At 43.8% G+C, this 21152-nt stretch overlaps 1 protein-coding gene across 1 annotated transcript in view; it reads right to left on the bottom strand.

Moving 5' to 3' along the window:
* PKHD1 (PKHD1 ciliary IPT domain containing fibrocystin/polyductin) overlaps positions 1-21152 on the bottom strand; it is a 249974-nt gene that overhangs the window by 196180 nt on the left and 32642 nt on the right. Inside the window, 4 exon segments of the mRNA XM_054383383.1 lie at positions 13829-13845; positions 15977-16127; positions 19286-19326; positions 19368-19498. Coding sequence (XP_054239358.1) covers positions 13829-13845; positions 15977-16127; positions 19286-19326; positions 19368-19498 — 340 coding nt within the window.

The following is a 21152-nucleotide window of genomic DNA, read 5'->3' as shown; positions in this document are numbered from 1 at the left end:
CTACTGCCGTAATGTATCATGTACTGAACTACAGCATCATTACAGGTAAGTGCTCAGGTTTAAATGCAAACATAATTGCATAATGTGGTACAGCCAGGAAGAATAATGCAGGAAATAGAGCCAGCTCCATCTGATAGTGCAATCTGACTGGAACGCCGGCCGTGCGGATCAAACGCACAGCCCAGATGGGGCAACCAAGAATAAAAGTGCTTTGCTGTATCTTTATTGTCATCATCATCAAAAAATAATAAAAAATTTTAAAAAAAGATATCTGCCAGAAAGGTAAAAAGGTGAAGATGGAACTCTTACAGAAAAGGTCACATAAGCAACATGGTAACATCAGGTTATGATAGCTCGAAAGGTCACACAATCAATCAGCCAGGTTGGAAGAGACCTCCAAGATCACCAAGCCCAACCCATCACCCAACCCTAACTAATCAACCAGACCATGGCACTAAGTGCCTCATTCAGGCTTTTCTTAAACACCTCCAGGGATGTTGACCCCACCCCCTCCCCAGGCAGCCCATTCCAATGGGCAATCTCTCTTTCTGTGAAGAACTTCTTTCTAAGATCAAGCTTAACTTCCCCTGCACACTTGAGACTTTGTCCTCTTGTTCTGTTGCTGACTGCCTGGGGAGAAGAGACCAACCCCCACCTGTCTACAACCTCCCCTCAGGTAGTTGTAGAGAGCAATAAGGTCTCCCCTGAGCCTCCTCTTCTCCAGGCTAAACACCCCCAGCTCCCTCAGCCTCTCCTCACAGGGCTTGTGTTCCAGACCCCTCCCCAGCTTTATTGCCCCTTCTTTGGACACATTCAAACAACTCAACATCTTTATTGAATTGAGGGACCCAGAACTGGACACAGTACTCAAGGTGTGACCTGACCAGTGCTGAGATGTCATGCCTTAGCAAAGGCTACCTTTGCACTGTCACTTCAAGCTGAATTTGCCAAGTTCTAATGGGACCCTGAACACTAAGTGGCATTTAGAAGACTGGGAACCCCAGTACAGTCAGGGGTGTCTAGGTAATTGTAATAAATCCAGGTAACCTTTTGGATCCTACTGTGCAAGGAGTTGTGTGAAATAAAAGAATCTTCTTGAAGCAAGATGCCTTCCAAATGAGGGTGTATCTACAGCAGATATGTGCACTTTAATGCAGTTAGCTTAGATAGCTAAAATTAAAGTTGATTCTCAAAGGACTCGTGCTCCCACCAGTTTCATTTTATTTTCAGCAGTTTGAGCTCACAGTGGCACACAGTAGGCAATTTCAGCAGAGGTGTAGACAGCACAGCAACTTAAGCCAGAAGACAGCTGAAGTTAATTTGATGCACTTTGTATGGAACCACTATGCCACGAACAGCTATGCCTATGAAGAGCAGCATCACATATCTTATGGGACAGTAACCACCTTTGTCAGTTCAAGAGATTTTAGACCAAACTTCATTTTAATCAGACAAGAAGATGAGAGACTAGCGTGAGAGAGAACCTCTCGACCAACTCTGCCCTCTGAACTGAGAGGCCTTTGAGTTGAAAGCACAAACCACTGCTGTTTGAGCTATAAAGCCACCCCTCTGTCTTGCAGGGCTGTAACAGCTCATCTTTGTTGGGAATGTAGATCCCCTGAATTGATGCACATTCCCTGATTTGATGTACACTCCATGCCTTTTACTCAGTGTCCTCCCACAGACACATTTGTCTGCCTGTTAATTATTTGGCAGGACATAGAATCCAGGGTCCCTTTATCCAAGGACCCTTGCTGGTACATCCTTCCCCCAGTATCTGAATGCACTCAACTGATAAGGATGCAGATGGATGCCTGGTAGCATTTTCCAAAGGCAGGTCAGAATTCATGGAAGGTTGAGCACTGTACTGGGACAGAGACCCAAATGAGGGTGTACATACAGGGGATGGAAATGCCTCAGACCAAACCCAAAACAACCTATCCACTGCTAGCTATGACCACCTGGAGAAACTTATCCAAAATTCTTACCCCATTGTACCTGCCTTTGAGTCCCTCAGGTACCTGTCAATCTAGCAACCACCTCTCCCAGAACTGAAAGTGAGCACTGCCTTGCAGCCATAGCAGTGACCAGTAATTTCAGTCATTTCTGCGTGGGAAAGCTCAATTTCTGCAGCACTCCTTGGAACTTCTCAGGTTTGAAATCATGCTTTTATCTCCAGTGACTCCATTCCCTACCTCATCCCTGTGTTGATGCCAGGAGAACTCCCCAAAAGGTGCCCAATGGTTTCTTCTGCACCATTCCATTTGGCACAAGGTGATTCAAGACAACAAGGAGATAAGTCCAAGGGGCTGTTTAGTCTTGAGAAGACTTAGAGGGGATCTCATCAATGTGTATAAATATCTGAGGGGTGGGTGTCAAGTGGAGGGGGCCAGGCTCTTTTGGGTGGCATGCACTAATACGACAAGAAACAACAGGTACAAGCTTGAACACAGATTTCACTCAACATGAGGAGAAACTTCTTTACAGGGAGGGTGACAGAGCCCTGGAACAGGCTACCCAGAGAGGTTGTGGAGTCTCCTTCTCTGGACACATTCCAAACCCACCTGGATGCATTCCTGTGCAGACTACCCTAAGTGATCCTGCTCTGGCAGGGAGGTTGGACTCAATGATCTCTTGAGGCCCCTTCCAACCTCTAATGTAGTGTGATACTGTGAAGTCTGAGGAACAGGTAAACACAAATAGACCTTGGGGTGAGTCACCCCTACAATTAATCCAGAATTGTTTCCTATCTCTTAACTCAGCTTTGCATAGGTGAAGATCTAAAGCCATGCTGCCTTGTTGTGCATTGCCACGTGGGCTTGCTAGTGAGCTCAGGGAAGAGTTCACCTGGACACCGAAAGCAAAACCTCCATCTTCCATCCCCCAAACACAGGTTAAGACAGGAGGAGAAAAGGCAAATAAAGGAGAACTAAAGAGTGAAAGAGCAAGAAAGTGTGTGTGAAAGAGAGAGAATCATAATCCCTAAGAGGGTGAAGGTGAGCCTGACCCCTGAACAGACTCACAGAGCCACTGAAGATGTGTGAAAGCAGGAAAATAAATCAATAAGCAAAACAGCAATCTCTTTCCTCAATTTTATTTGAGGAAGTCAGATTTACCAGGCTCCTCACAAACTGTCTTTGGCTAAAATCACCACTAATGAGCTCTGACATTTGAAATTTAGCTGAATATGAGCTAACAGCTCCCAGCCCTGCACCACCCATGAAGTTAAAGTCATAGATGGGCTGAACTAACGCCTTACTGAGGAGATGCAGTGTTCAAGGGAAAGTGTTTATAATGCCCACTTCACCTGATGCTTCCCTACCCTGGGGTGTCTGCTTTTCTTCACAGGGACCACAGAGCACTCTGTTCCCTCCTCTCCTTCCCGTGGCTGTCATAATTATTTGCTAGTTTTTACGAGGTAGCCTTACGATCCCTTAATGAAGTCCTTTGCTCTGCAGCTATTCACAAGGACAGATTGGACACGAGGGGTTTCCACTTACAGAGCTGCCAATCAGGGCAACCTACCCAGCATTTAGCAAGCAGTTGTTAAGTCACTCTATCACCCAGCTATTACAGACTCATCATGAAAACAGCTGGCTTTTACTGGCAATCACATAAAATTAACCCTTTCCTTAAAGACAGGAGGAAGGCTCTAGCAGATTAATTGTGGCAAGGAGCTTGAATGCTCTGGTTTTAACTCCTGCCACAAAAATCACAGAATCAGTGTTAGGGATAGGAAGGGACCTCCAGAGACCATCAAGTCCAACCCCCCACCCAAGCAGGATCACCTTGGGCAGGCCACACAGGAATGCATCCAGGTGGTTATGAAAGTCTCCAGAGAAAGAGACTCCAGAACCTCTCTGGGCAGCCTGTTCCAGTGGTCCATCACCCTCACTGTAAAGAAGTGTCTCCTCATGTTGAGGAGGAACCTCCTGGGCTCTAGCTTGGACACCTTTTCCTGGAAGTGGGCACCACCAAAAAAGCCTGGCACCTTCATCTTGACACCCACCCCTCAGATATTTATAGACATTGATCAGTTCCCTTCTCAGCCTTCTCTTCTCAAGACTAAACAGCCCCAGGGATCTCAGTCTTTTTTCATAGGAGAGATGTTCCAGTCCTACAATCATCCTTGTAGTTCTCTGTTGAACTCTTTCCAGCAGATCCCTGTCTCTCTTACATTGGGGAGCCCAAAACTGGACACATTTTAATTTTTTAATAAATGCTCTCTTAACTGCAATAGCACAGTAAGTCATCTGTCCTCTAACTGTACACCTGATTCACACTGTTTAGTCTATGACAAACATTTTGATAGCTCCCAACAGGAAAAAAAAATAAAACAAAAACAAAAAAACAACCCCCAAAAACCCAGGAAAAAAATCAGACATAAAAAAAGCTCCTTACTCTAGAGTCTGTACGCAGAAGAAAACATGCCACATGATGACACAGGCTTTAAGCTGAAGAAAAGCAAATTTAGATTGGATGTTAGGAATAAGTTCTTTACTATGAGGGTGGTTGGAGGTCCCCTGAGGCTTGACGAGGCCCTGGGCAACCTGATCTGGTTGGGGATGTCCCTGCTGACTGTGGGGAGGTCAGACTGGATGACCTTTGGAGGTTCCTTCTGGCCTGGACCATTCTATGATTCTGTGATTATCTTTCTATCACTACCAGTACCTTACTGCAAGACTAAACATTTCAGGTGTTTGTTCTGCTCAGGATTTGCCCACTTTTTATCTTTAAATGAAGCAAACCCCAGCTATTTCCCCCCAACAAACACTTTATCCAAGGCTGCTTCTCACTTCTTGTGGATTGGATGGGAAGTCTGATCATGTGCTCATGGCTAGAGGACAACCCAACTCACTTCTTCCAAGCTTCATCCCTATAATTGTGGTGTAATCCAGCTAACACCTCACACCAAATGCCATAAATGGCAGAGGCACTACACTGGGTTCAGGCATGCTCTACAGCGTAGCAGAAACATCACAGAGACAGAAAGAGAAGATCCTCCTCCTTTGCAACCAATGGCTAATGATAGCCAGCCCACCTGAATTACTGGCCCATGTCATAGGATCATCACAGGATGTTAGGGCTTGGAACAGACCTCTGGAGATCTTCAAGTCCAACTCCCCTGCCAGAGCAGGACCATAGAATCCAGCACAGGTCGCAAAGGAATGCATCCAGATGGGTCTTGAAAGTCTCCAGAGAAGGAGATTCCACAACCTCTCTGGAGAGCCTGTTCCAGTGCTCTGTGACCCTCACAGTGAAGAAGTTCCTCATGTTGAGGTGGAACCTCCAATGATAGAGTTGTTTTGGTTGGAAAAGAGTTCTAAGACAATAGAGTCCAATCACTGACTTAACACCACCCCAGCCATTAAACCACGGTTCCATGTCCATATTGTTCTTGTACACCTTCAGGGTAGTGACTCCAACATCCTGCCAATGCTCACCCAAATGAGGAAAGGTGCCAGAGAACTCAGTGGCTTTGTGTACATGCAGAATTGTTTTGCTGGAAAAGACTTTTAAGATGATCAAGTCCAACCATTAATCCAGGACTGTGAAGTCACCACTGAACCACATCCTTCTGTACCACATCTACATGTCTTTGAAATACCTCCAGGGATAGTTACTCCATCACTCCACTGGGCAGTCTGTTTCTGGCCTTGCCAACCCTCTCATTGAATTTTTTTTCCTCATGTCCAACCTAAACCTTCCCTGGCACAACTTGAGGCCATTTCCTCTTGTCCTATCACTTGTTATTTGGAAGAACAAGTTTTCCTTCTGACTAAATGACCATGAATAAGCCCCCAGGAACTAGGGGTGACTGACAGGAGCATGGAGCCACCACATCATCTGACACATACCAACAGACATGTAGGCTCAGCATTCAGGAAGACCAAATCCTGTCAGTTTTGATGTGGAGGAGGGGACAAGGTCATCAAGGGGAAGATTTAAAATTGGTTCAGAACAAGGCGTGTCAGGCAGGGCCTTAGTGTGGATTTAGGTGAAACACATACACACAAAAAAACCCAACATAAAAATGAAATAAAATAGTGCTGATTATTGCTCAGGTCTAAAGGGAAACACATTCCATCTCCAGATGAGACTCTTCTCAGTGGTATCCAGTGACAGGACAAGGGACAGTGGACGCAAAATGAAACACAGGAAGTTCCATGCAAATGTAAGAAAAAAAGTTCTTCACTTTGAGGGTGGCAGGACACTGCCCAGAATGGTTGTGGACTCTCTGTCTCTGAAGGTATTCAAAACCCACATGGATGTGTTTTTGTGTGATTTAGCCCAAGTGATACTGCTCTAGGTGGACTTCAGGGGTTCCTTCCAACCCCCACTGTGATCTGGCAGTTCAGTGCTTCAGACCAGAAGCTGTCTCCAGTGCCATGGGCAAACCCAGTTCTCACTCTCAGCCACATGGTCCTTGAATGGTATGAAGATAGCATCATCATCCAGGTTCCAGCCATGTCAATGAACCCTTAAATGGTCCCACTCTGGCCAGGTCCCCATTTCTAAAACATCCTGGCTTTCAAAACAGAGTGAACACATGCCCAGCACTTGCTGGGTGCCAAACCAGGCCCCAGAATAATTTGGAAACCCTTTGTAGGTCATGAAGTTCACAGTATTTCTCTGTTTGGGATAGGACAAGGACACAGGAAGAGGCTGTCCAGAGAGGTTGTGGAGTCTCCATCACTGGAGACATTCAAAACCCATCTGGATGTGTCCCTGTGTGACCTACTCTAGGTGATCCTGCTCTGGCAGGAGGGTTGGACTAGATGATCTTTTGAGGTCCCTTCCAAACCCCAACATTCTGTGATTCTGTGACACAAAGTCCCATGCTGGTGATGCAGGTGTCTGAAAGCATCTTCAACCCACATCCCACTGAAGGAGGGGTAAGATCTTCACACACATTAATCTATACTCCAATGCAGAAGAACAAGTATGGGCAATGTGTCTCCAAGGAACTCCGTCCTTTTCCAAATGGATTCAAGATGGGGGAATGGCAAAGGCTTCTCTCTGACTTCACTCAAAACCCAACTGGTGCACCTCAGGCATCAAACACTCCAAGGGCTTTCCCCTAAAACAAGTGATGCAGTCCGAGAGCCATGCTTTCAACTGCAGACAATCCTTTCCCTCCAAATCTGCCTAAATGCTGAAAGAGTCAGATAGAGTCTCTGTCATAATTAAATAGGAAAGTGGCAGCAAGACTCTGTGCAAGAGCCTGGGAGCAAGCAGAGAGAAAATGTGCCTGCAGTCCCTCAGGAAGGCTTCCCCACACCCTCCTGACCTTATTTCAAGCCTTCTCTTTGTGCAGGAAGGGAAAGATTTGCTCTCTTTTCCCTGGAGGAGTGCCTCCAAAATGGCACTTTTCACTCTGAATCTGTGTTTCTCTTAAGGGTGGGGAACAGGAATAAATGGAGCGGGGAGAAGGAAAACAGTTCTCATTAAACCAAGCTATGCTAAGGTCTAATTTTACAAGGGTGTGCTTAAATGCAAGTGGAAAGGCTTTGATGTGCTGTGGCTTACAGGGGACTGGTATCCCACCCTGGGGTAACAGCATTCCATCCTGGGGGTAAGAGCATCCTATTGTGAGACTACCTTCCAATGCACCTCTAACTGCAGCAGTATGAGTGACAGAGGGAAGAGAGCTCCCTGAAAAGGCACATACAATTTAGGCAGCAATCTCCTCAGACACTTTAGAAAGATGATGGAATTAAAGAAAGACAAGAAATGAGACAAGAAAAGAGAAAAGAAAAAGAAAAGAAAAGAAAAAAGAAAAGAAAAGAAAAGAAAAGAAAAGAAAAGAAAAGAAAAGAAAAGAAAAGAAAAGAAAAGAAAAGAAAAGAAAAGAAAAGAAAAGAAAAGAAAAGAAAAGAAAAGAAAAGAAAAGAAAAGAAAAGAAAAGAGAAAAGAATAGAAAAGAAAAGAAAAAAGAAAAGAAAAAAAAGAATAGAAAAGAAAAAAAAGAATAGAAAATAGAAAAGAAAAGAAAAGAAAAGAAAAGAAAAGAAAAGAAAAGAAAAGAAAAGAAAAGAAAAGAAAAGAAAAGAAAAGAAAAGAAAAGAAAAGAGAAAAGAGAAAAGGAAAAGAAAAGCAATTTTGCTTATGCTTTTCTCACACACCTAGCAGCTACTTTTTTGTTGTTGTTGTTATATATTTATTTACCTCCTGCTATCAGAGCAAGGCCCTTATTTTCTCATTTAGTCCAGCAGAGATTGTCCTCCTGAAATGACCTTTTATTTTTTTCCTTCTCCCTCTCTCCTCTTCTCCTTCTTCCTGCCCCCTCCCCCTCCTCCTCACTGCCTCCAGGCCATTGCCCTCGTGCCAGTAACTAGATAACACACTCTATCAGAGATTTTTTAAAAAAAATCATTGCAAAGGCACTAGGGCTGATAGTGGCATCAATCCTAGCCTGACACAGGCTAGGGTCAACCATTTATCTCTTTGCATTGCCTGTGGTTACTGTGGAGGCCATCTTGGTTCTCTACATCTTAACAACCTTGCAGATGTTACCTCTCTCTCTCTGCTCTGATAGCACCCTGCACACCAAGACTGGCCTTGTGGTTTTGTTTTTATGAGATTATTATGGATTCCTCCCTTTCCTTCCTGTGAGGCTTGCAGATCTTGCTTGGTTTCATTGCATTTCCCTGCAAACAAACCTGACCAAACCAACAGATTAAGAAAATAGGGAACCTTGGAAATGCAAAGGTGGTCTTGGTGGGCTGCTGAAAGTGCATATTAGGAAAAATTGCAGGCACAGTATTTTAGAAGAGTTTCACCTAACTCTGCTCCTGACATCCTGTCCTATGTGACGTGGTTATTTGTGCTGCTAGAGCACTCGGGAGCTGTACTCAAAGCCCAAAACATCGTGTTGTCAGGATCACAGGATCACAGGATGTTAGGGGTTGGAAGGGACCACCAGAGATCAGCGAGTTAAACTCCCTTGACAGAGCAGGACCATAGCATCCAGCACAGGTCACACAGGAACACATCCAGATGGGTCTTGAAAGTCTCCAGAGGAGACTCCACAGCCTCTCTGGGCAGCCTGTTCCAGTGCTCTATGACCCTCACAGTGAAAAATTCCTCCTCATGTTGAGGTGGAACCTCCTGTGCTGTAGTTTATATCCATTGCCCCTTGTCCGATCACAGGGTACAAGTAAGCAGAGCCTGTCCCCTGCCTCTTAACCCCCAGCCCTCAGATATTTATAACCACTTATTAAAGCCCCTCTCAGTCTTCTCTTCTCCAGACTAAAAAGCCCCAGGTCTCTCAGCCTCTCCTCACAGGGCAGTGCTCCAGTCCCTTCAACATCCTGGCAGCCCTGCCTTGGACTCTCTCCAGTAGAACCCTGTCCCTCTTGAAGTGGGGAGCCCAAAACTGAGCTCAATACTCCAGGTGAGGTCTCCCTACGGCAGAGTAGAGGGGGAGAACTTGTCATTCCGTTTTAAAAGAGGGTACAGGCACACTTGAAAACTCTTAAAGCCTCATTATTTATTTCAGAATTGTAAGAGAAATATGTCTAAACAACAAGAAATGTTACTGTCTCTGATCATTGTGGTCTCAGAGCTGTTCTGTTAGATCTTTTTTCACATTTATGTCTGCATCTTCTCAACGAAAATTCTGGATGCACAAGAAGCATCCTGTAGGTCTGTAGCCAAAGGGAACCATTCCCTTTGTGATCATGATGGCCAGATAAAGGGATCCTGATGTTTGCAGCATTTAAAGGGACACACAGGAATCAAGGAGGTCAGCCTTTCAGAGGGGCTGGACTAGATGATCTTGAAAGGTCCCTCTCAAACCAAAACATTCAGTGATTCAACATCACATTCTAATTCTCCCTCAAGTTGAGAAGAGTGGAGCTATTTTATTACCTCTACAAACAAACTACATATCAAGTTGGAATCTGCTCTGCTTCTTCCCCTGTAAACTTTTCTGCATCAAGATAAGACAAATGAAGAGCAAGCACTGCTCTGAAGCACCCGTCATCTTTCATCTCCACAAAACAGTGATGCAGGGCAGGGGCACTGCTTTCCTTGCATCAAAAGGGAGAAAGCACAAACCTGATGGCCTCATCTCTACTAGCCAACAGTGCAAGGGCTCAGCTGTAGGCTCCTGCTCAAAGCAGGATGGGTCCATCCTTGCAGGCCACACATTTCACTCATACTCTGCTTACCCACGCTCACATTATCCATGTTAGTGGTTTTCCTCATGAAGATTACAGCAAAGGAGAGGACTGGAGAAGGCAGAGAGAGGATTTCTGCTGTTTCTGGCAATGTTTGGTGCTACAGAAAAGAACTCTATAGGAGAATGAGGGCAGGTGTAGGCAGAAGTGGACAGACAAAGGACACCAAACGGACAGAGCATAGAAATGAGAGGAATCCAGGGCAAAAAAAGCTTGAAAGATGTTTACCCCACCTTCAGCTTCAGGCACTGCTATCTACTGAAATGACTGGATTCTTTAATTTAATTTATTAAACAGCAAATACTTACAAACATCTGACAATGAACTGGAAGCCTGCACCTGTCTACAAGAAGGGGCAACCAGTTATGAGTCCTTCACCCTCAAAAATGCACCCTGCAGATGCGCATGTAGTGCAGAGTTGGCACTAAAATGAGAGTGAAAATCTACCACACAGAGTGCCAAGAGCCTGCTGGCCCTGTAAGAGAGTCACCTCCTATCACTTGCAACCCTCACAGCTGAGAGATGTAACAGCAGTTCTGCTGTGAAAAAAAAATAAAGTAGCAGCCCTTTATGTCCAGTGTGCTCTGTGCTTCCAGACAGCCTTTTGTGTTCCATGGGATTTGCTGCCTATATGAAGTGCCCAATCTATTCAGTGGGTAAAATTATCTTGTTTCCTTCCTCACCTCCAAATTCTGTGGCTTCCAGAGAGACAGTAAGTGGGGAAGATAAGGGGAAAAAGGAAAAAAAAAAAAAAAAATAAAAAGAAGAAGGAAAGAAGTGGTTCTAAGACCTGTAAAGGAATCCAAGGGATTTGGAAAACTTGTCCTCATTAAATTAAGTGAAAGCTGAGCAGTAAAGGCCTCTTAGGTGACTGTGCGTATTTCACACACAGTCTTTGTGGGTTTTTTGCTGTCTTTCTTTCTTTCTGCTGAGATGTGAATAATGTAGTTATCTTGGTATCAATCACCAAGCTAAGAACTCACAGATCCTCTATACTCTGAGCTGCTTCCTAAATCTCAGGACCTTCCCTTAATGCCCTATTAAAAACAAACTAAAGGCAGCTCAGCGTACCCAGGCAGAGCCATAATCCAGGATGGCATTTTTATCTAGCAAGTTGGGTTTTTTATTAGCTTTCTATTGATTAATAGGGAGCCCTTGAGCTTTGGGATGTGGAGAATTTGCTAGTGTACCAGTTCAGATTCCCTATGACTGACTCCATATAGGTGGCAGCTGCCCTCCAATGAACATTATATCACCCATCTGGGCCAGAGGAGGAGGGGGGGAGTTGGAGCAGGGGAACACTGCTCAGACACCATGCTTGCATGACGATTAGGTCTGGTCCAGTGGTCCGGAATAATAATCTGAAGGCTCACTAAGCATAATGGGTTCGGAGACACCCGAGCCTGGTCAGACCCTCCCATGAGCATCCTTTACGTGTGTTAGCAGAGTGTTTTGCATGTCTCATCAGTGTCACCCTAGCCAGCATCTCATTATGCAGCCATGGTGGAAGTGGACAGGTATTGGGTGAGCATTAGAACTCTGCTTTTCCCTTTTATTATTTAGTTCATCTCTTCCCACTATCCAGTGTACCATGAAACTGTGAACTAATTAAGTCCTGTGGGATGTACAATCAGTGCTGGATTTTTTTTTTTTCCCTCCCCCTCTACCCTTTTTGGTAGGCTAAATTGCCTTATGTATCAATATAAAAATAATTCTGAAACTCTTTCGCTAATAATAATGGAGCAAGTTGCAAACACAAATGATGCTGAATGCAACAGTGGGGCAGAGGCCTGCTGCTTATTTTGCATGGCCTAATTAAGTCATAAGGGGCAAAATACTTCAAACACAAAGTGAGGCAAGGGACTAAATCAGTTTCAAAAGAAATCCATAGAAGATATGTGACAGGGGGTGGTGGGACACAGACCAGATGCCAAGGAAAGTCCAAGCTGATGAACTCAAATTTTATGAAATCTGCCATGCAACTCACAGATCTCCAGCCAGCAATTTGAAGCTCCCAGAATTTTTGAGGTTTCTCTAGATTCAGACCTGAGCCCAACCCAGATTGTAACCATGTAGAAACAGCTTAAAGACAAGATTCGAAGAGATGAAACTTAAGTGATGGATATTGTGCCACCTTCCATAAAATATAGGGTTTTTTTTTACCCTTGGCTGAGGATCCTGCCCAAAAGGATTTCAACCCAAAGAGCAAACTCAAGTGTCTGACTCAAGGCAGTCATGCACAACATGAATTGAACCATCAGCATTTTATAAAAATAACCTTCTAATTTTTTTATGAGCCAAATTTTCAAGCAAATTTGTGTTGACATCAGAGGTGGAAGAGCTTTTTTCCTTGCAGAGATAAACCTAACACCCAAAATTGAAGTATCTAGAGTTAAGCTCTTGGTTTTCATTATATAGATATTTATATATATTTTACAGTGGTAAAGGGTTAGAGAAATGGGGGGGGGGGGGAATGCACCTGTGAGGAATTTTGAGAATGCATTGAGAAAGGGCATTTGGGGTCATCACTAAGCTCTTCAGATAATTTTGGCATCCATGGCATTTGTACACACTTGCAATTCAAACAGATGATGAGGGAAAACCATGGTAACATATATAATGTGTTCTGGGTGTGACCAGAAAAATGGAGGACTGGGTCTGGCAACAAGTTGCTGTTTGAAACCCAACTAACATGGCTAAGGTCTGATTTCTGGATGAGTTGCAATAGCTGTTTAATGTAATTTCCACTGAAGATGACACACAGATCCAGGGTGAATTTATTGTCTGGATCCTGTTCTGCAGAGTCAGGCAAGAAAAAAATGGACAGTTTCCTGTGCAAGCCTCCTGCTGCTCAAAAAAAGACAGATCAAGCTGATGGGCATAACCTTTACCACTCATTGTACACCAGGATAGTTATACATGGACCTCTCTCTGGCATTGTCAGGTCATGTCTGGAAGACCTGGAAGAGATCACCATCTCACTGGAGTTCAGTTCCCTACTCCTGGGGATTTCATGTCACCCTGTCTCTCTCATAGACCCACCACATTCCTTCCCAGACATCTCTGAAGCCTTCTGCCTGTCATTTTCCTACCAAGAGATTGCAGCAAAACCTTGCAGCACATTCACAGCCTCATTTCCATCCTACCAAACTCCAACTAATCACATTATTCTTTTGAGAATTACAGACAGGTGCTACTAGGTGTCTTCTAAAGACTGAAGAAAAAGTAACTCCATCTTGAAGCTTGTATCCCTTAGACTCAAGTTCCTAGAACCAATCTTAAAAGGTTTGGTTGTTTGGGGGTTTTTTATTTTTCTTCTTTGAGCTGAGGTTGTTCCCTCTTCTTGCCAATGTTCTTTCACAGTCTCACTGTACATCAGAGGTTGGAAGGGACCTCAAGAGATCATCGAGTCCTCAAGAGATCATTGAGTCCTCAAGAGATCATTGAGTCCAACCCCTCCTTTCCATGCTCTTGATGACACAACCCTCTGTCAGCCTTTCTGTAATGCCTCCTTTTATTTCCAGTGCCATCCTGGAGCTAATCCTGCTCTCTCATCACCTAATTACCTCTGCCCTAACCCTTCCACAAAGTCCAGCTGTGTGAAGATACTACTGAGTTATCAACCTGCCCAGGCACCACTCAGCAGAAAAGAGAGACTGAGCTGTGCAGCTATGTGGAGAACAGCTATGGATCAGGCCCTGTTGTTATGAAGTGCTTTGAGATCCTTGGATGAGAGTGCAATAGAAGTGCCAGATGTACACAGAGCTGTTCCGCCTGCTAATAGCACCATTATCCCAAGGCACGTGGTGCTATTAATGCATTTCACTGCTTGGTGCTGAACCTGGGGACCATTATTTCCACTGGAAAGGTAAGGCCAGTTCACATGACATGATTTAAACCTCTACAGTGAAGCATGCATATGTTGCACCAGGTCGTAAATCTTAACAGGATGCTGTCAGCTAGAAAAGGACCAAAATTGAAGCCATTTATCTGAACTCCCCACCCCTCCACCTCCGCTCACCCAGGCCAGTTTTGGGAAGAGGGATAAAATGATTCCAAGTGCCCGCTGGGTTTATTAAGCAGCAGCAAATCCCAGATCTAAAAGCACTACTGGTTTCATCCTGCTCTCCCTGAGTGAATTCATTCATTCAGGACACTTAGGACTCCCTCAATTTGCCTCACTCTGAGCAGAAAAAAAACATAGCAGGGACAAGCCTCGCTGTTTCTTCCGATTCCTGCTCCCACCTGTGTCAAAAGACAACCTGTTGTCATCTCATTTCTGAGACTCCAGGACCTGTGACTCAAGCCAGGCTCTTCAGATCACATCCAGCAGTAACACCTTTATGCTGCAGCCCAGACCTCAGGGCAGTAGAAGTGCCCTTATCATATCTGGGAAAGAAAATAAGAATGAAAGGAGTGGTTACCATTTGATCTGATACCTACAGGAGCACTGGCTTGCTGCAGTTGCCAGCTGGCATTTTAGTTTTGTTTGCATTTCTTCTCAGCTGGGCATGTTTCTGGGAGCACAACCAGTAAGGCTGACTAGGAAAAGTGACAGGTAAAAGGCTGTATGTGACATTCCTTCACAGACCAAGGACAGACTTACCAGAATGAAGGCAAGAAATTGTCCTTTAGGATACTCATCTGCAATAGCAACATGCACATAAGGTAGATTTGCAGAGCAAATATTCAGAGGCCTTTAGTAAAAGATCTAGAATCTGGTGCTAGGAACACATCAAAATTGCTCCACCAAGTCACTGCAGCTGCTTCTAGGGAGGGGTGGCAGAGTGAAGGAAATGTCATTGCAAACAGCAGAGTTAAAAATCACCATGGGAGCTTTAGCTCCAATGCTGAGCAAACTTCAGATTTCTGCCTTTCAACCTTAGCAAGAAGACTGCACAAAAATTTGATTTGGCAGACAAAACCCAACATTTGTTTTTATCATGTTGGGTCTGCAGCTCTTTCCACTTGCACTGCTCTGCACAGGGTAGGTCTCCACCACTTCTCAGAAGCTGCTCATTTGGTAAAGAATGGTGACAAAGGTATATTTGATGTTCACCAAACATCTGGCCCCTCTGAATATCTTCTCACAGGTGACACAACCCAGTATTCAGCTCAACACTCCTAAAAGCTCTGCAAAATGGGCTCTGAAAGGACATTTTTTGTTTGCAATGTTTTTAGATACAGAGCCTTACAATGATGTTAGTTCAGAGTCATAATTTTTTTATTGTGAACTCTTTGTGTCTGCCTTCTTTCTACACCCACATACAGCACTGGGAAGACTGTCCCATTTTCACTTCAGATACTAAAAAGGAGCTGGACCAAATGTAATCAGAGCTGCACAAATACTGAATGCTAAGGCTCTGCCAGAGAGCTGCTGAAACTCTTCTACCTGGTGGCTAAGATTTCTGCTTAGCTAACTGAAAGTAACACTTTTGGAACAGACAGAATAGATATTTAAAAAAAAGAAAAGAAATGAAAAGAAAAAGGAGGGTGTTAAAAAAATGTATACATCGCCCAGAAAATAAGGTAAAGCTCATTTATGTCTCATAAAATACATGTTGAACTGTAGTTAACCATTAATTCAGCTCCACTGCATTAAAGCTGCTATTCAAACTTGGAGAGCATTTAATATTATATATTGCTGCTGCTCAGCCTAAATTGTTTTTTTGATTTGGTTTTTGGTTTGTTGCTTCCACCCTCCCCCCCCCCCCCCCCTTTTAAATGTACACAATATTACAAATTTAATTTTAAGCTGTTTGAATCAGTCTGTAAAACAGATTTGATTATACCTGAGTGTTCTGGCCCCAGTTTTTCCATATCTCAGTAATCTTGGCGGTAATTGGCTGATTAGCTCCCTCACACTCCATCTCTGCCTCAGTTTCCATGGTAATGTTACAGGAGCTATTATAGATGAGAACTTCATCTCTTTCCACTTTAGGGCTGAAACGAGAAGGGAGGTTAAATGGGGTGTCATCAATCTTAATGAAATGCAATTATTTTTACTCTTATTAATCATTGCAAGCCATTAGCTTGTGGCAACTCCTGGCCACCATTTGTCAAACTTTGCAAATTTCTGTAATTTTGTTTCCATTCTTTTATTGTTTATTTGTGTTGTTTGGTTTGGGGTTTTTTTCCCCCTTTATCTGCACACGCTCAGGATGAAAATACATGCAGTAAATATCTCTCAGTGATGCCTTTTGTGCTTCCTCAAACCTTTACAAATAGTAGCAAATGCCATTCGAGGACCAAGGCAGGGAGATAAGTGCAGACAACAGCGAGGGAATCAGCAGTGTTAGGAGCAAAGATGGACTCCTACATGGAGTAGGGTTTGTTTGTGTCTCCCCCCTCCCCATCTTACTCACACTTAGCAATAGGGAATGAATAACTTGCAACTCCCCTAAGGCAAGTGGAGAAATTGGAAAAACCACACAACTGGCTAACTGGTCCCTAATTCCAACTGTGAAAAAATGAGCTCATTTAGGGGTTCCAATTCCTGCTACCCAGCTGATTGCAATGATGCTTTGTTGCTAGCATTGGAACATTAACTTAGTAAATTAATTAAACTTACTTAACAGCCCAGACTAAGCAGATTCGATATATGTGCCAGTGATACTAATAGACATTTGCTCTGAAGCATCCCCTGGCATAGGGGCAAGAAGTAACAGAAAAGATGGTGGGGAAGAAATATTTTTTTTTCCCCTTGATCTTGCTGCTGGCAGCTGCAGACTTTGATTACACTTCATTATGGGAAGATATAGGATCCAACGTTGCTCAGGATAAGAGGGAAACTTCCAAATTTACTTCAACAGGCTTTGGATCAGGATGTAATGGTCTGAAGTTACCTTTCATTCCTTGGTCTGAAGTTACCTTTCATTCCTTGGTCTGACGTTATCTTTCATTCCTTCCCCAGCCATTGCTCCTCCCCACCCCTTTTGATACACACTTGCAATTTACAGGAAGGGGAGCAGAAGGGAGATGAGTTATAGCAACACCAACATTGCTCAGGAATTAGACCACTTTTCTAAAAATCTGTGAAAGGACACCATTCATTGACTGGGATTTGCACACAATAAAAGCAGAGAATCAGATAGGACCAGGATTTGTAGACCTTCAGCATTTTGCAGATGACACCAAGCTGAGTCACGCAGCTGACACATCAGAGGGACGAGATGTCATCCAGGAGGACCTGGACAAGCTCAAGAAATCAGCCCATGTGAACCTTCTGAACTTCAACAAGGCCAAGTGCAAGGTCCTGCAGGCCATAGGATGAAGGGATTGAGAGCAGCTTACAGAGAAGAGCTTGGGGTGCTGGTGGATGAAAAGCTAGAAATGAGCTGAAAATGTGTGCTTGCAGCCCAGAGGGCCAGCTGTATTTTGGGCTAGCAGGTCAAGGGAGGGGATGCTGCTCTTCTGTTCTGCTCTGCTGAGACCCCATCTGCAGTGCTGTGTCCAGCTCTGGAGTCCTCAGCACAGAAAAGACATGGACCTGCTGGAGCAGGTTCAGAGGAAGCCACAGAAATTATCAAAGGGCTGGAACACCTATGCTATGAGGACACTCTGCTATGAGAGTGAGGTTGCTCAGCCTGGAGAAAAGAAGGTTCCAGGGAGACCTTATTGTGGACTTTCAGTGCTTAAAGAGGCCAAAAAGATGGACAATAAGAAAGATGGGGAAGGACTTTTTAACAGGACCTGTAGTGACAGGACAAGGGGCAACGGTTTTAAACTAAAAGAGCAGAGATTTAGACCTGAGAGAAGGAAGAAATTGTTTACACTGAGGATGGTGAAACATTGGCTCATGCTGCACAGAGAAAGGGGAGATGCCCCATCCCTGGAAACATTCCAGGTCAGGTTGGATGGGGCTCTGAGCAACCTGGTCTATTTGAAGATGTCCCTGCTGATTGCAGGGGTGTTGAACTGGATGACCTTTAAAGATCCCTTCCAATCCAAAGCATTCTATGATTCTGATTTTCAGAGGTCTCCTCCTTCCTGAAAGTCATCTAACGGGCTTTTCTCAAGTGCCAAAATTAGGAGCTTAAGTTCTACCAAAATCAGCCTGACCTGAAAGCCAACACTCAAGAGTTTTGTTGAAAGAGTGATGATCAGGATGGTTTGATGAAGGTGAAGTTTTCAAACAATACTGGTTGTGACAGCTCACTGTGCAAAGATCAGCTCTCAGAGTGTGTATAGGGGGTGTTTATTGTTGCTCTTTCTCAGATTTAAGTGCTAAAGTGAGCAGCCACTGTAGAAGGTAAAAAGAAGGGGGATAAAAAAACCTTCTGCAAGTTGCTTATCCTTTTTGATAGCCAATTTTTATTTCTCTATTTAAATGAACTCAAGAATTTCATAATTGTTAAGATATCCATCCCTTCTGGAATCCAGGTCAAATTAATTAGAGCTCAAAAGCTGGTGGGGAGGAAATGACAGGCAGATGCTGTAACTGTGTAAACATTCTTTCTTTAAAAAGCTTTCAATTATTTTATTTTATTTAAACAAGTTAAAGGCCACAGTAACAATTTATACTCCTGGGCAACTCAGCCTTGGATTTGCAAAGCCTAAGCCTTCAGTAAGTGCCTCTGCACCCTTGCTGAGTACATGTTGCACAGCCTGATGAATTTTCTTTGTGGCTTCTTACTCATGAAAGTGCTTGGAGAGAGGAAAGTGGGTAGGGAGTTTAAAAAAAAAAAAAAAACAGAGAAGAGAAGACTTCCGCTTTTCCTAATGCCTAATCTTTTTCCCTATTGGCATCCAGCAGATGTTGCTTTGGATCAGAAGATAAATATTAAAAATCTAAGAAGGAACAAAGCAGGCTCTTTAAGAGATGTTTTCTGTGATGTCTCTCAAACATTTTAAAAAGATAGGAGGGAAGGAGAGGGGACAAGAGATGCTTTGATAGACACAAGGAATGAATTTCACAACCCAGCAGAGCTCTCTAGTGGTCTGAGGGCTACAGTGCTCTGTTAGCATCAAGCTAAGAATTAGAAATTTGCTCCTTCAGTCCATCATTTGGCAGGGGCCACTTCTGCAACAGCTGGAATACCTTTTAGGGGATGCTACTCATGGATGGGCCCACTCATTTGTTAGAGAGATCCAGCACTAACCTGGCAAAGAGTCCAGCAAAACGCCTCTGAGGTGGGTTGGTCTCTCTCTGGTGCCACTGAGGTGAACTGTGCTCACAAACACAGAGGTAAGCAGAGATCCTCTTTGGTGAGAAGAACCCACTGTGACTTGGACATCACATTCAGTGAAGGTGGCTCTGTCTTCTTGACAGTCGACAGTCAAATGTGTCAGGCCACAAAAAATGGCCAAAGAAGCTGCACAGAGAAGAGAGGAAAGAAATAACCAAAAGTAGCCTCCACACCACAGATATTAACAGACATTTGTCATTGTGGATTCCTGATGTGCATGTCCCAAGCTCCTTATTGGTGCATCCTTTGTGAGGCTGAGTAGGGCTCCACCAAACTCCTTCCCCCCTTTCTGAGCAAGCATATGACCTTCTTCGTGCATTGAGCATCAGGATGGTCTTTGGGGGCAAACCACTCTCTCCAGAATCAGAGAATCAGAGAATTGTTACAGTTGGAAAAGACCTCTAAGATCAAGTCCAACCATAACCCAACTGCCATGGCTGCTAAACTATATCCTGAAGCACCACATCTACACACTTCTTGAACACCTGCAGGGACGGTGGCTCCACCACCTCCCTGGGCAGCCTGTATCCAATCTAAAACTCCCCCAGCTCAATTCAAGGCCATTTCCTCTCATCTTATCACTAGCTGCTTGGGAGAAGAGACCAACACCAGCCTCACTACAGCCTCCTTTTGGGTAGATGTGGAGAGCAATAGGATTTACCCTCAGCCTTCTCCTCTCCAGACTAAACAACCATTCCTCATATGCCAAACCCTCACCAGCTTCACTGCTCTTCTCAGGGTTCTCTCCAGGACCCCAAGGTTTTCCTTATACTGTGGTACCCAGAACTGAGCACAGTACTCACCAAGTGTAGCCAAGTGTAGCCCTGGTGATCACAGAGGGAGGTGATATAAATGATTAGGAGAATGAGCATCTCTTCTGGGGAGGACAGACCATGGTTTACAGATCAAGCACAGGGCAGGAAGATGTGAGGATGCCTATCACAGCTTCGAAATCCAGAAGCAACTTTCATTAATACCTTGCCACACCTTGGAGGGCCTCTAGAGACTTTGTATGGACTGAGATCTCCCACCTTGCTTTGTAACTGAGTGTGACTAGAGCTTTGACCCAACTTTGACTCCATGGATATGGTAGAAAGTGCAAAGAGTGCAGCTGCTTTGCTTTGAGGTGTATTTAAGGAGCAAGTTGTATGAATTAAATTTTCTTATTCTAAACTCAGACAACAATGCTAACAGGAAAAAAAAAAACAGTATCATGAACTACCACTGAAGTTCAGATCAGGCAAAATATTTGAGTTTAATCATTTTTAAAAGGAATCCTTTAAGCATTAAACCACCTAGTGATCAAACTGCTCCTCTCAAATCCCTGAAAGTGAAAAATTTTCGTTAAACCTGAACTCACTGTGATAAACCTGAATAGTTGTAATGAACTCCTGGAAAGGTCTGTGTGCAGCATTGCAGCCTGCATTGTAGATCCAAATCTGTCCCCCAATTATCAGAAATGCAGTTGATGGGGATTTATCAAGAACTTTTGTTTGCTTTTTTTAAGTTCTGATTTGATCAAATGGTTTCTTCTTTGCTAGGAAAGTGTCATTGTCAGTGAATTTCTTAGCTCCTAAGCAGTTCTGAAAATGGGTTTAGAAATGGTAAAACTGTGAAACGCTCTATTTCTTGTGTTAAAAGATTTAGCTTTATTTTTAATTAAATTTTTTTTTTGCTAAAAATGTTTATTTCATGCAGTTTTTTAAAAGTTTGTAACTGTTTAATGTTTAAGGTTGGTTTGTTTGTTTGTTTTTTTAATATTCAGACTTGGCATTTCATC

Source organism: Indicator indicator, chromosome 9 (genome assembly GCF_027791375.1).
Source record: "Indicator indicator isolate 239-I01 chromosome 9, UM_Iind_1.1, whole genome shotgun sequence".
NCBI lineage: Eukaryota > Metazoa > Chordata > Aves > Piciformes > Indicatoridae > Indicator > Indicator indicator.
Note: the sequence above shows the minus strand (reverse complement) of the source record. Positions and strands in the feature narration are given on the sequence as shown.